Below are 14,158 nucleotides of genomic sequence, written 5' to 3' on the forward strand. Positions count from 1 at the left end.
GCAGCAAAGGGGCAATGGGAGCCCTTAAGCCCATCTGTGGTCACAGCAAGATCTGGAAGCTGAAAGCCCGGGAAATCCTTGTGGCATCTCTTCAGAGCCTCAAAGAGAGGCTAGAGCCCTGCATCAGATCCTGCCTTCTGCAATCAATTTGGAAGTATTTTTGTTTTTTTGAAATAGCCAATTATAATTTTGTTGAAAAAATAGCCAATTGATTAAGTTTTTAGCCAAAAATTGGAGGAGAGAGCAATTAACATAGCCAGTCCAGATTCTACTGAGTCTAAAAAAGTGGGAGGATGATCCTCAGAGGCTATGGCATTAATTTAGTAGACTCAGTCCTATTGGTTACTGGCTGAGTTAACGCATGCATGGCTGCTGTCTCCACCAACTTTGGAGAAAGGCTTGCTGGGGAATTATTAATGTTGAACTCACACATCTTAACATTGTCATGGTTGAGAAACACTACAAGGTAAGTAGTATACGTAGTGCAGGCAGACAGTATCCACCAGCAGGAACTCACAGGTTCTGCCTGCTCTCTATAGCGAAAGTTTCTAGCTTTCAGTTTTCCAGTTGGAGATGCTTGTAACTCAACACAGAGAGATCTGGACCTGGAACCATTTCTGGCCTTTATAAGTGTGAATAATGCATGAACTCATTACTCAATGGACATCAAATGGGAAGTGAGTGGATTGACTCGTGATGTATTCTCAGCAGCTCAATTGTATTTAGGACCCAAAGAGGCCAACTTTAAATTTTCTGTTATTTTGTGGAGAGAAAAATATTATGATGTGGGAGGAACTGGTGTCCTATAGGACTCTCACATACTTGGCCATATGATCTAATTTTAGAAAATAGGAGCTAGTACAAATGTTAGTTGCAACTAGATACAGTAGCTGGAAGAAAAACTACCAGTACTAACGATCCTATCTGCGTCAGTCACTGGGACCAAAGGTTTATTCTTCTAAGCTTCTGGGCTTGTGCTGCAGCCCATCTTCAGGGAACTTCTCTCTCTCAAGAATATGTGCACTGGGCTATTCTATGCATTTTATTTATATGATGCCTGGTAGTGTGTAGCTTTTAGTTGTTAATGAGAGTGTTGATGGCTGGTGGTAAATCTGATTGCATCCTGCAACATTATCCTGGAACATGTAGATTTACCTTCATTTGCAAAACTACTAAGGTTATAAACATTCTACTCAGATGACTTGTTGCTGAGTTCTAACAAATATTGTTTTACAGAAATAAAATTGGTCCTCTTGTACCAGTATTGGGATTCAATTTTTTTTACTACCGGTTCTGTGGGCGTGGCATGGCTTGGTAGGCATGGCAGGGGAAGAATGCTGTAAAATTTCCATTCCCATCCCACTCTAGGGGAAAGTTGCTGCAAAATCCCTCCCGATCAAACTGGGACTCAGGAGGCAGAGAATAGATGGGGGTGGGACCAGTCAGAGGTAGTATTTACTAGTTCTCCAAACTACTCAAAATTTCCACTACCGGTTCTCAAGAACTGGTCAGAACCTGCTGAATACCACCTCTGTCTTGTACCAAAGTCTGACAGAACACATTCTAAAATGCTGGACAATAGGTATCAAAGGGAGTTGTTTGGAGGAACTTTCCTTCCTACTGCATATTAATAATGCCTTAAAAAACAACACTAAAACATCTTAAAGATGCTAGTTGAAAAATTCAAGCACTTAATTAAGTAAGGCATGCCACATAAACACTTGATTATAAGCAAACTCTGAGAAATAAAGCAGCATGTGTATTGTTAAATGCAGTGAAGGGGAAAGTTCAATCTGGAATCAAAGACCTCTTTTTGACATAGCAAAAATAACTCCAGCTTTTATACAAAGTCTGTCTCAAACTGATGGCTCTTAAATAGATTGTGCAAGTTTAGAACTAGCTCTGACAGTCCATTTTATGCTGTTTAGGATAAGTAACATATGCAACTGTACCACATAGGGGTTCAACTAGTTACCTCTTTTGCTTAGTATTGTCTATTATACAAGAATTGTTCCAGGTCTTATTTCTTTGCATCCTAGCTGTGTAGGATGGAAGACCGTGTGAATGGGAAAACTGGCATATATAGAAAAGTAAGTATATTTGTGGAAACATGAACACATACAAATACACATGCATACATATAGTGACTCAGAGAAACAAATAATAAGCATACTGTTAGCTCCATTTATGCAGGAAATGAAGGTGCATGATAACCATGAAACATATTTTTCATTACTTACCTAAATTTGTCAGAAAAAGAGCAACCTTTTCATGCAACTGCAAAAAATGAAAACATGGCATATAATTTTAATGCACTATATAAATCACATTTGATTAACATTATGTGCTTACCACCTTCACTCCTTATTTCTCTATTCTAGCAGTGATAATGATAGCTTTAGAGGCAAAATCTTACTGACCTTTCTTTTAAAAATGCCTATGGAGTTAGAGCATTTTGAATATCCACTGAGTTTGGATATTCAATATTGGTTTGAATTGTAAAAATCTATATTTTGAATCAACTAAGACAGTGCTTTGAGAAAGAATATTTGAGATGAATTATTTATGTTTTATATTTATTATAAATGCAAATAAGCACTTTCTTTTAAAGTTAAAACTCTGATCGTTGGAGGAAAAGCTGGAATAGAAAAGAAGGGCAATTTATTCCTGTTCTAATATTTGTATGGCCTTGGTGTGAGAAGAAACTCTTTTCCTCCAAAAATAAGTAAATGCATTAATTTTTTTCAATTTCTTCTGATTACCAGACAGATTATAAAAAGGCCCATTTTTCCATATTGGTTTCTCCAAGTAATTTAGCATTTATCTAATATTTATTGTATAAAGAAAGTCTATGCAGTCATTAGGAGTTGACACCAATTTGATGGCATATAATCAATAATGTATTTATTAGATTCACATAGGATTTGTACTGCTAGTATCTAATTTTTTACATACTTAAAAAAGAGATGCCATTAACTGACTTTTCAACAATGGGACTGCTTTTTTATCTATTTTACTATAAACTGTGCTTAAAAAATCAAAGTGAAGAACACTATTTTTCCAAATTGTATTTCCAAACCAAGGTAAATGGAATGGTGGGCTCTGATTTTATATTTTAAACAATTTTCAATCATTACTCTATCTTTAGTTGAATATTTAATGTCTCAATTTTTTAAATAAAATAAGCAGGCAAAAAAATAGTTTGTTCGCATTGTAAAAATGTTGAAGTGTTATTCCATCCATCCATCACCTACCTACCTATCTATCTTATTTGCATTTATAATAAATACAAAACAATCAAGTCTCAAATATACCGTTCTCAAAGTACTGTCTCGGTTGATTTGAAACATAGATTTGTACAAATGCAAACCAATATTGAATAGGGAAACAAGTGGGATTCAAAATGCTCTAACTAGCTCTGTAGGCATTTTAAAAAGAAAGTCAGTAAGATTTTGCTGAATGCTGCATCTATATCTATCCATCCATGTAATACTCTGCTCTACCCCCAGGAGCTTCCCAAGATTTGGATCATACATATGTCATTTTTGTTGAGATATTCCTCTTGGATTTCTCAAATGTTTACTGAGCCTTTAACACATTTGAGATATTCAATCTGCAATTGAATTTTGCTATTGTTTATTTTTAAATGTCCACAGTGGATCTCTGTTATGCCAGAAATATGCATGAAAAGCAGTATTGATATAATCAGTGTGATCCTGTAGTGTGTGTGCATTTATAAAACATTTTATGATTCATCTAAAATAACTCTATATCAATAAACTTTTAAAATATAAACAAACTTTGGCTAAACCACCATATACTACAAGTTGTGCAATAGTTCTGATGAGACTATTTCTTATTACAGAAATCTGAGTACAACTAAGAAACAACCTAAACACAGATTGAAATTAATCAAGGTGTGAAAAAATTTCCTTACAACATTCAGCAGCATGATGATGCAAAAGTTGATGCATACTGCAGTCCCAGTTGTTGCAACCTGAGAGTTATTCTTGATTAAAGCCCATTTAAAGGCAGCAAAAGTGCTGACAGTCACAACACGATAAATAACAATGCCAAAAACAGCGGCGATCACTACACAAATCTAGAGAAAGAAGTGATAGAAAGAACATACAGTATATCTTAGAACCAGTACAGTAGCTCTCAACAACTGAATAAGAAGTCCAGTAAGTAATCTATAAATGTACTCTGTTTTTCTTAAATGGGACATTTGTGGGTCCGATTTTCTTCCGCATTTCAATGTGATCTCTTCCTATTATTAGTGTCATGGCAAGAAATAATGTTCAAGCACTCAAGTGTCAGATTAACAGGGTCAATTATGCAATTTAATTTTCTGAAGATAAAATTTCATGCTTGTAGGATTTTGTATTCTGTGAGTTTTCATTTCCCAGTGAAATTACTTCACCTTGCCTCATATCCAAGGGCTGGCAATTTTTTCTGAAGGATTCAGTCAGGGTGAGATTCAGAGAAGCAATTAAACTAATAGTTTGTTAATTGCTGCTCTGATTAAAAGAGATAAAGAAATTTGCTTAATTGCTCTATTGAAGAGAGATTTTATTACAAGAACAGAGCCTATTATGATGAACCTTTTCTCTCAGAAAAGTCAATTAACACTGATCTGCAATAGTAAAAAAACACAAACCCTAAAACCAAGTCTTAGATGAGAACTGAGAGAAGGAAGTAATGACCATTACAATAAATATGGATATGCAAATCTTGGAGTAGTCTCAGTATAGAATAATTATGGAATTCTTTGGGACCTCTAGATATTGAAGCACTTATTTGATAGAAGCTATTGAAAATAAAGGAGATAATGAATAAAAGCAAGGAGATAAGAAGCAGCAAGCAAAAGTCAAATGAAAACAGGCTAATAACTGCTTTGATAATCTCTCGACTTTTGAAAAGCACTTAGTTACAACATAGTAACATTCAATTCCCTCTACTGTAAAATAAATGCTGGCTCCATTTATTTTAATATTAAATGACACCTATAAAATGAAGTTCATCTGTTTGAAACAGATATTTTCAATATTTGAAGAACACATTTCAACAAATAATGTTTTAAATTAATTAAACATTTCATTAACTTTGAATCAAATGCTAAAGGATCAGTTTCAGGCTATCAATTATTTTTATTACATAGTTAAAGTTAAGCTGATATAAATAACAGTCAAAATAAAAAACCTATAAAATAATAGTTTATTGTTTTGAAAGCTAAAGTTATTTAGGCGTAAGTTTTCTTCCACTTCACATAAGCACATTCAAGAGCGAGGAGACCTCTATATCACAACCACTACAATCACTTTACGCAAGCAGTGGGATCTGCAGGAAGCTATGATGACACTGTAGGAAGTCAGCACAACTCCCCCACCCGCCCCACAGAAAGGAGGCTTTCCTACAAACAAATCATGCATTTCTCTCCATTACCAGGAAAACACTCCAGGCAGTCCCTCCAATATTTAGGTTTTATGAATGAGATACTTTTGTATCTACTGAGAAAACTGGAGCATTCCATTCATTATCCATTTACAGAAAGCCAGACAGCTCCATTCATAAACAAAATGTCTTCAGCTACAGCTCCCACAGAAGGTTGAAGCTGATGGGATTAAAAGCAGAAAAGCAAATCCTAAAATCTACATTCCCTACCTAGCTCCAAGGACAGGGCATAACCTCCCAGCCACAATGGGAGGCAGGCAACAATAATTAGAAAAAATTAGAATAGCACACTCAAGCACAGGCCAAAGTACATTGCACAAGAATAGGCATCTCAATCACAAAACCCCATAGAATGTATAAAAACCCACCTACTCTCAACCCCAACCCCATTTCACCCCAGGAACATGTTGCTGTCACTTGTTTCTAGCTACCAAATAAACAGAGACTTACTTTCCTGCAGTCTGCCTCCATTTTATTTTCAGCATCTTTCTCCCAGCTTGGAACCGGACCGGATTTTACTTCCAGCAACACCAAATGATATGCATGTCATAATGTCATGGCTTGAATACTGTTATTATTTGTATCAGATACCCTGATACAAAACCATAATCATTATGCCATTATCCATGTGTTTTCATTTATTTCAACCTATCCCATCCTGCCCCTCATCCCAGCCAACACTCATTCATATTAACGTTTAGAGTTAAGCTGATAGCCAGTTTACAGAATATATATAATCCTACTCTAAGAAAAAGTAGATCTACATTTTACATTCAATATTAGCTTGAATTGAGAATTAGTCTTTAATTTTTAAAAAAATATATAAATCTATAGTGTGTATACATGGAGGGAAACATCACACAATAACTTGAATTAATCTGCACTAATATTAGATAAGAGCAATTTCCTTTGCTAAATTTCCCTAAAAACATGCTAGAGTTTTATTTTCATTGTTTAAATTGATCACTCCTGGATTTCATTTTTATTAAATATGATAGCAAGTAAATGTTTTAGGAATAATATTACTGAATATTAAATTCCTTTATATTTTCAGAATATAAGAAAATTATGTGACACAAATGATTTTAAAACAGGAAAACAAAACTAAAAAAGTCAAGATGGCTTAATGCTACTTTAATATATATATATATATATATATATATATATATATATATATATATATATATATATATATATATATATATATATAATCAATCTCCATTTTGTTGATATTTTAAAAATCTAGTTTTCAGGAAAAACAATGAATTAAAATTTTCAACCATAAAAAATATTCCAGATGCAGAAACAATCATTCTGCTGCATTTATCTGCAAATGCTTGATAAGGCTCTGGTTTTCCGGATATAGGATTCATTCTCTCTTTCTTGGAGTACTTGGCTTCAAACTGGGGGCGTATTTCTTCCTAAAGAATACAAAAATTTAAAAAGAATTAGATGTAATTGTGTAGAAGCTTTTAATTTTATGAAGCTTTTGCTAATACATTACATTCAGCCAAGCCAGTAGGACAAGATGTTAAAAATATTTAAAAGAATTGCTAAGAAACTAATAAAATACTATTGTAATCCTTCAGAAAGAGATAGATATATCTTTACAAAGCTAAAGGATTATTTAGTTTTTGACAATACAGTACAGGAAAATTCTTCAAAGTTCAGGAAAATTACTGTTTCTTCCATCTTGTTGCCTTTTACAATAAAAACATAGCAATTGAAGGTTAATTATGATATTTTAACTAAGTTTCTTGCAGCAATGCCAAAGAATTAATGAGGTTGGGGCAGCATCAGAGAATCAAAAATAAAAAAGGACCCTTTATGAGCTATCCTCAGCTGTCTGGCCTGCTTGATCTCATAAGATAAACATCATGGCCCTACTGCTACTTTTTGCCATTAGTTCATTAATTGCACTCATTTCTTTCAATGGCAGGTCCATTTTACTCAAAAGTTGATTCTGAAGTGATGCTTTGCTTGATTCTGTAATAACAGTGACCTTAGATGGCCTAAGATAACACTGATGTTTGGTGTTTGCCTCTGGGCAAATTAACATATTGGCGATTACTGCTACAAGCAGAGTGCTGACCTGGTTCTTATGTGGGGATTGAAGAGTTCAGTATTTCTTTTATACATGCTTATTATACCAAAAGAATTCCAAATGAACACATAATTTAATTTTACACATCCCTTCATTTATCTAAAAACTAAACAACTGACACTTTGTGTAATTAGGTCTTTATTTTCTTTGAAAAAAAATGTATGATTTGCTGCCAGTTTTCTCCAAATTAGAACTATAGAATAGTTGATGACTAATCCGTTATATGAGTTTCTTCTCTGCAAGAAATGGATATAAGATTCCTTAACATTGCTTGGCGTTGTTTTTTTTTTTTACAGTCGCCCATTATTTTCTGTTCACTGTTTCACATTGGTCAGACTGTTGACTGATTTGCATCTTCTGCAAGACAGTGACTCAGCTAAAATGACACAGACTACAATAGCTAAAACAGATACATCATGAAACAACTTAAGCTCTATGTAGCAGGCAATCTTCTTCAGTATTTTCTGTTTAATATTATAACCGAGTCTGTTAATAGTACATTAATATTAGTTTAAATTGTGACATATTATCCATACAAACCTCCTCTTCCTCCCAGTCAATTAAGTCCCAGTCATAAGCAATTACTGCTCGTCTTCTTTTCCAAAATTCCAAAAAAACAGTGGCTACAGCAGAAAAATAGAAGGAAAAATATGTCTGGTCATATTATTGAATGGAAATTTGCAAGAGAGCTCTGTATTCCCCCCCCCCACCCTTGCAACCAGAAAATGTGTGTGTGTGTATGTGTGTGTGTGTGTGTAAAAACAATTCCTCTGATAAATGTGGTTACTATGTTATGAAAATGGCAAGTCTCTGGTGTAATGTATAATGGAAAAATCACAGAAAGAGGGATACCTAGAAGGCTGAATCAATCTTGAGCTGGTGAGAATCAAACTGCTGGCAGTCAGCAGAATTAAGGTGGATAATGACAGTTGATAATGCATTCTGTTCATTGTTGCCAATCTGCTTTAGGATACAATCAGAAAGTATCATTTCTTTCCGATTTCTAGTTTAATTATCTGGGATAATTCAATATGTCCCTTATTAACAGAAGAAACCTACAGTTATCTTGTTGTGCTATATGGACTTCAAGGGAACAAATGGTGAACTGAAGACAGCTCCATGAAAAGCTAAAGATGGTAGTGAAATTAATACCAGTGAGTAGAACAGTTCTTCATAGATCTGTGTGGTCAGCCCTGATCCTCCTGATAATATGAAGAGCCCAAAGACCTGGCTCTGCCAGTTGGCTTGGAGCTCCAATGGGGGAATATAACAATGGAGGTGATTGATCAATTAACAATAGATACCACCTGCCCCCCCCATCCTGCTCCCCCCCTACCCCCAATCTTTTAACTGGGCCATGAAGTTCTGGATTTTATACAAGCTTATTTATGTTTTTAGCCATATAGTGGGGCTTTTTTAATGATTGTAAGTAGCCCAGAGTTACTTTGAAGTAAGATGGGTGACCTATAAACAAATAGATAAAATAAATGAATAATTCTGCTCTGCACAAGAAGAGAACTTGAGATCACCTAAAAGTGCTTCAGACACTTTCTTTTCTGAGGAGACTGCAAGACAGTGGCCTCTGGTAGGTTTAGAGCCCTGTGAGATCAGCAAAAGCCATCTTGTTTAAACTGTGGTCAGTGCCTTTGAAAGTTTACTGGACTTGCATACTTCCTTTTCTAATCACTTTTGGAAATTGCTTGTTAGGGATGATTTGATATTTGAGTTTGAGGAAACCAGGTGAGTTTCCTTCAATCCAAATAACAAATGAAGTTTTAAATACAAATTTAAGGACTTATTTTTTTTTATGGAATAAACAGCAAAAGGGTGATTAGATATTTGATTTTTAGAAAGCTACAGACAAACTAAGGGTACGGAAAAATTTGAAATAAGATTTTAGAATTAATTATAAAGAAGCCTCGCTGTGGGAAACACTTCTGTTTTAATTTCTTTTAAAAAATAAGATAAATTTCTTGTTCTTGTATACTGTTCCTATTTAGTTTGCAAAGATGAGGGCAGATAAAAATAGAAGCGTTCACTTTTAAAGGACAGAACAGAGGAGTAGAAGTACCTCAAGAATTTCATATCATTGAACTAAGTCTGCTGAAGTCCTCCATGTAGTTATTTTAAACACAATTACATTAGTATTATTCCCTTATCATCACTTACCCCATACTGCCATGAAAACAGCAAAAAAAACAGTTGCTCCATTGTCAAAAAGATGTGATACCTGGAGAAAAATAATTTTAACTTAAATTCATTTAATTTTTCTTAATTCACATTGGTTTGTGATTTCTAAACTAGACATAGCCTAAATCAATTTTTATTTCTACCCCTCCCTTGGGCTCATCCTGGTCATCGCCTACATTTTCTATGTACCAGTAAGTGAACTTCTACAAAGAATGGTAAATAAATACCTTACTGAAGTTTAAAACTAAATGTTATTTATTTTATTGGAAGGAATTGTTAGGTAATTTTTCATAGTTCTAAAATGTTTTCACTAGATTCTACTTGTGAGGTTCTCATGGGAACAGAAGAGGATCTTTGCTAATGAGATTAAATCAAGGACTACAGGTGAAGCTCGAAAAATTAGAATATCATGAATACTGAAATAAATGAACTTTTGCACGATATTCTAATTTTTGGAGTTTCACCTGTATTTTGTTGGACAATGCAGGTAAAAAATGGGCTTCACAGCACATGAGGGCTCAAATGTAACATCTGTCTGAAACTCTTTAAAACAGCTGTATCTTTCCCAGGATCATGGGGCAAATGCAAAGTGTTGCATTTAAACACTCACAAACTGTGAAAGATATTTTCCAAATTATTTCTTAAGCGCAGCACAACTCCTAGTCTCTGTTCATCAATTGCCTTCAAAACCTCACTGAAAGGTTTTAACAGTTTATGAAAGATCATAAACAGTCTCCCTGTCCTCATCAAGAGGCTCATGACTTTCAATAATAAAGGCAATATAAAACAGTAATAATTTTGTGTAACCTTTAATGACCTACAGACATTAAAAACTTGCTGTTCTGTCCTTATTCCTCACTCATTATATTTATCTATCAGCAAATCCTTTAAAAAAAAACTAAGTATGCTTAATATTTTAATACCTTAAGAAGCAAGCTCTTTGAAGTTGTTGCATTCGAATCTACAGACTTAAATATCTAGCATTTTTAAATGCAATGTCTTTATTTAGAATACACACAAACACACTCACACACATAGATAAAACTATTGGTAGAAAAAGAAAAGTAGCATTTATTTGTACCTTGGCATAAATGCAGCTATCTGACAACCTCATGAAGGGACAATATTTATCACATATAGGGCACATAATAATATCTGTAGCCTGGCAGATTTCTTTACTGCAAAAGAGAAGAGATAATTATTACTAACCCAAATTCGAACTATTGTCTAACTATCTATCTGTTTTACTTAAAAAAAACCCTCCCTTTATTTAGACACTATTGGAGTTGTAAAGAAAATGTGTTTTTTTTCTGTAAAAACTGCACCAATAAAATGTTTTCTTTTTGGCTTAAAATTAATTTAAAGACACATCACCAATAGTTCAGAACATTAAATTCAACATATGTACAATTTTTCTCCACATTTATGTACCAATTCCAATCTGTGCACTACATATCACTTGATACTGTTCACTCATTGACTAGTTCCATAAATATATATTTATTTTGTAAAACCCTGTGATGCTTCCTTATGCCACAGACAGGAATAAGGGCTTGCCGTATCTCTAAATTTCCTGCCTTCTTTACTGTGACAAGAAGCACTAGTGTTAAATTTTGCTTCCCAATAGTTATTTTGTGTGTTTCATTGAAATTATTGTAATAAATTCTCCTGGGATGGTTAACTGTTTCGTTATTTAGAATTTTTAGACTACATTAGCCTATATCTTTGATGGCGAACCTATGGCACGCGGGGCCATTTGTCAGGGCACACAAGGTGTTGCCCTGTCAGCTAGCCAGTGCGCATGCGTCCGCTGGCCAGCTGACTTCGGCCTTCTTTTGAGGCCATTTTTCACCTTCTGGAGACTTCCCTGAAGCCTCCAGAGCGTGAAAAACAGGCCCTAGGGGCAAATCAGGAACAGACTTCCAGGGTGCTCAAAGGGCCGGTTTTAGCCCTCCAGAGTGTTCAGGAGCTTTCAGGAGGCTTCCCTGAAGGCTCTAGAGGACGGAAAATGGCCCTACGGACAAACTGGAAATCACTTCTGGGTTGCTGGTACGGTTGTTTTTTGCCCTCCGGAGCCTTCAGGGAAGCAAGCCTCCTGGAGGCCCATGAAAGCTCCAGAGGGCTAAAACCGGCCCTATGAGCAAACTGGAAGTCCATTCCCGAAGTTCCGGTTTGCCCATAGGGCTGGTTTTTCACACTCCGGAGGCTTCAGGGGAGCTCCTGAAGCCTCTGGAGGGCCTCTGGGGGCACGGGGGAGGGCGAAAAAAGCACACCAAAAATGGGGGGAAGCACTGGTCGTGCACGCATGCATGCTCTGGTTGCACGCATAGCATTATGGGTGTGGCAAGCCCACGCATGACCCCCCTGCTTTTGGCACGCGAGCCAAAAAAGGTTCTCCATCACTGGCCTATATAATAACCTTTAGTGTTTCATCCCAGTACAAGTGGAACTTTGGAAAGTCAAAGCTTGTAACAAATATAAGCATCTTTACCAGTCAGAGTAGGACAAAACTCTTATTTTACAACAACAACAAAAACCCTGCATACAGAATAAATAACTCAAGACAATGAAACAAATGAATTAATATATACTATGTAATGCATTTTGATTGCTGACTGACAAGGAATTACTCATTTGCAGAATATTTACAGAATATTTGTAGAATATTCTGGAAAATCTTTTCCCCATTTGACTGATAATAATTTTGGCTGATAAAGGAACAACCTAAATCAATTAAAACATCTGAGAAAATGATAGAGTGTATGGGAAGATATAAGTAGGATAAAGGAACAAGGACAGAGAGTAAGATATGAGAAGAGAAGGAGAGAAAAAAAATCTGACTAATTTTCTTAATCATATTGTTATTTTAATTTGGAACAGAAATAGCTGCCTGGTTTTTTTAAAAATAGAACATATGGAATCTATGATCAAACTCATGAACTTAAATCAATAAATCAGTATCCAATCTGGGTCAGTCACTGGGACCAGAGGTTTTGTCTTACAAGCTTTCAGATTTGTGCTGGAGCCCATCTTCAGGAAACTTCTCTGTAGTTTGATCTAGAGAAAGTACTTTCCTGAAGATGAGCTCCAGCATGAGTCCAAAAGCTCGGAAGACAAAACCTCTGGTTCCAGTGACTGACCCAGATTGGATCCAGTAACATTTTCCTGGAACATACATATCCACCTTTATTCACAATAAATCAGTGTTTGAGTGATTCAGTAATTACTGTACAGTATTGAATTGGATTATGACCCGTTAAACAAATAATAGGATTTTTCTGATATAAAGATAACAAGGTTTGTCCGCAAATGCAAAATACTATAGGGTTGCCTGTTGTGGCCCAGCAGGATCTGTTTGAGCTGCTGATGGACTCGGATAGCGAGGAACCCTATGAGTCTGCTATGGAAGATGTGGAGGACCCTGGGCAGGGTTCAGAGCAGGGACCAGAGGCTGGTTGGTCACCAGGAGGCGCTTGAGGCATGGAGCAGTGGGGAAGATCAAAGGCAGTTTGTCCCTGACGCAAGGTTAAGAAGGGCAGAGAAATGGAAGCAGCAGCTCCGGAGGCAGACTCATAAGAGATAATAAAGCCCAGGTGGTTGTGGCTTGGCCCCTCCCAAGAGGGTATATAAGTGAGAAATTGGGAGGGGTCCTTTTGCAGGACACAACCGTTCGTAACAGTCTTAAGGAACTCTTGTCTGGTCTGTTTTGTATTTCTGTTCTGTTTGGTTTGGGTTGCTGCCAACCCTTTTTGCATGAGAGTGTTGTCTGGGCTTTCAGCCAACGGAGTTGTAATTCCTGTGATTAAACAGTGGCAAATAGCCAAGCCTGTGTCTGTGTTACTCACAGGCCGGGAGGGGGAGGGGGCGGGTCAGAACAGTTGCTCATTGAAAGTAATTTAGGATTCATTTGTACAGCAAGAAAAAAAAAGGAAATTTCCATATTGCAGGAGCATAACAGCAATATATAATAGGTTAAAAAGGGGAAGTGAGGTAAATACAGGTTATAAAAAAATCATATAAAGAGAAAAATAAATGTATCTCAGAATGTCAAGACCTTTAGCAATGCTACCACCTTCCAGACTACTCATAAGCATATTCTCTACCATCTTCTGTGCCAAAAGAAAAAAATAGACATAATTAAAAAACCAAAAAGTTACAATCAATGTAACTATTTTAGAAATAAGCATGTTGACTTCACCTGACTTGGCAGTAGTCAGTGTGGCTACTCCATATAAAAAGACAAACAGTCCAATGAAGGCAGCTGGAAATAGCATTCCTGTATACCAGCCTAACCAGGCAAAATATAAACCAATTTTTTCACCAAATACCGTCTGTTCAAAAATACAAAAATAAACAATTTTATTAACATGTTTGAAGTAGAATTTATTAGTGGTTCTTAATATAAATGAT

General features: G+C 35.7%; 1 protein-coding gene across 1 annotated transcript in view; it reads right to left on the minus strand.

Moving 5' to 3' along the window:
* The window catches only part of ANO4 (anoctamin 4), a 108,953-nt gene that overhangs the window by 21,481 nt on the left and 73,314 nt on the right, over nt 1–14,158 (minus strand). Inside the window, 8 exon segments of the mRNA XM_032221164.1 lie at nt 2,241–2,277; nt 3,938–4,102; nt 6,735–6,875; nt 8,099–8,181; nt 9,728–9,788; nt 10,830–10,926; nt 13,947–13,965; nt 13,968–14,079. Coding sequence (XP_032077055.1) covers nt 2,241–2,277; nt 3,938–4,102; nt 6,735–6,875; nt 8,099–8,181; nt 9,728–9,788; nt 10,830–10,926; nt 13,947–13,965; nt 13,968–14,079 — 715 coding nt within the window.

The sequence above is a fragment of the Thamnophis elegans genome, chromosome 7 (assembly GCF_009769535.1).
Source record: "Thamnophis elegans isolate rThaEle1 chromosome 7, rThaEle1.pri, whole genome shotgun sequence".
In the NCBI taxonomy this organism is placed as follows: domain Eukaryota; kingdom Metazoa; phylum Chordata; class Lepidosauria; order Squamata; family Colubridae; genus Thamnophis; species Thamnophis elegans.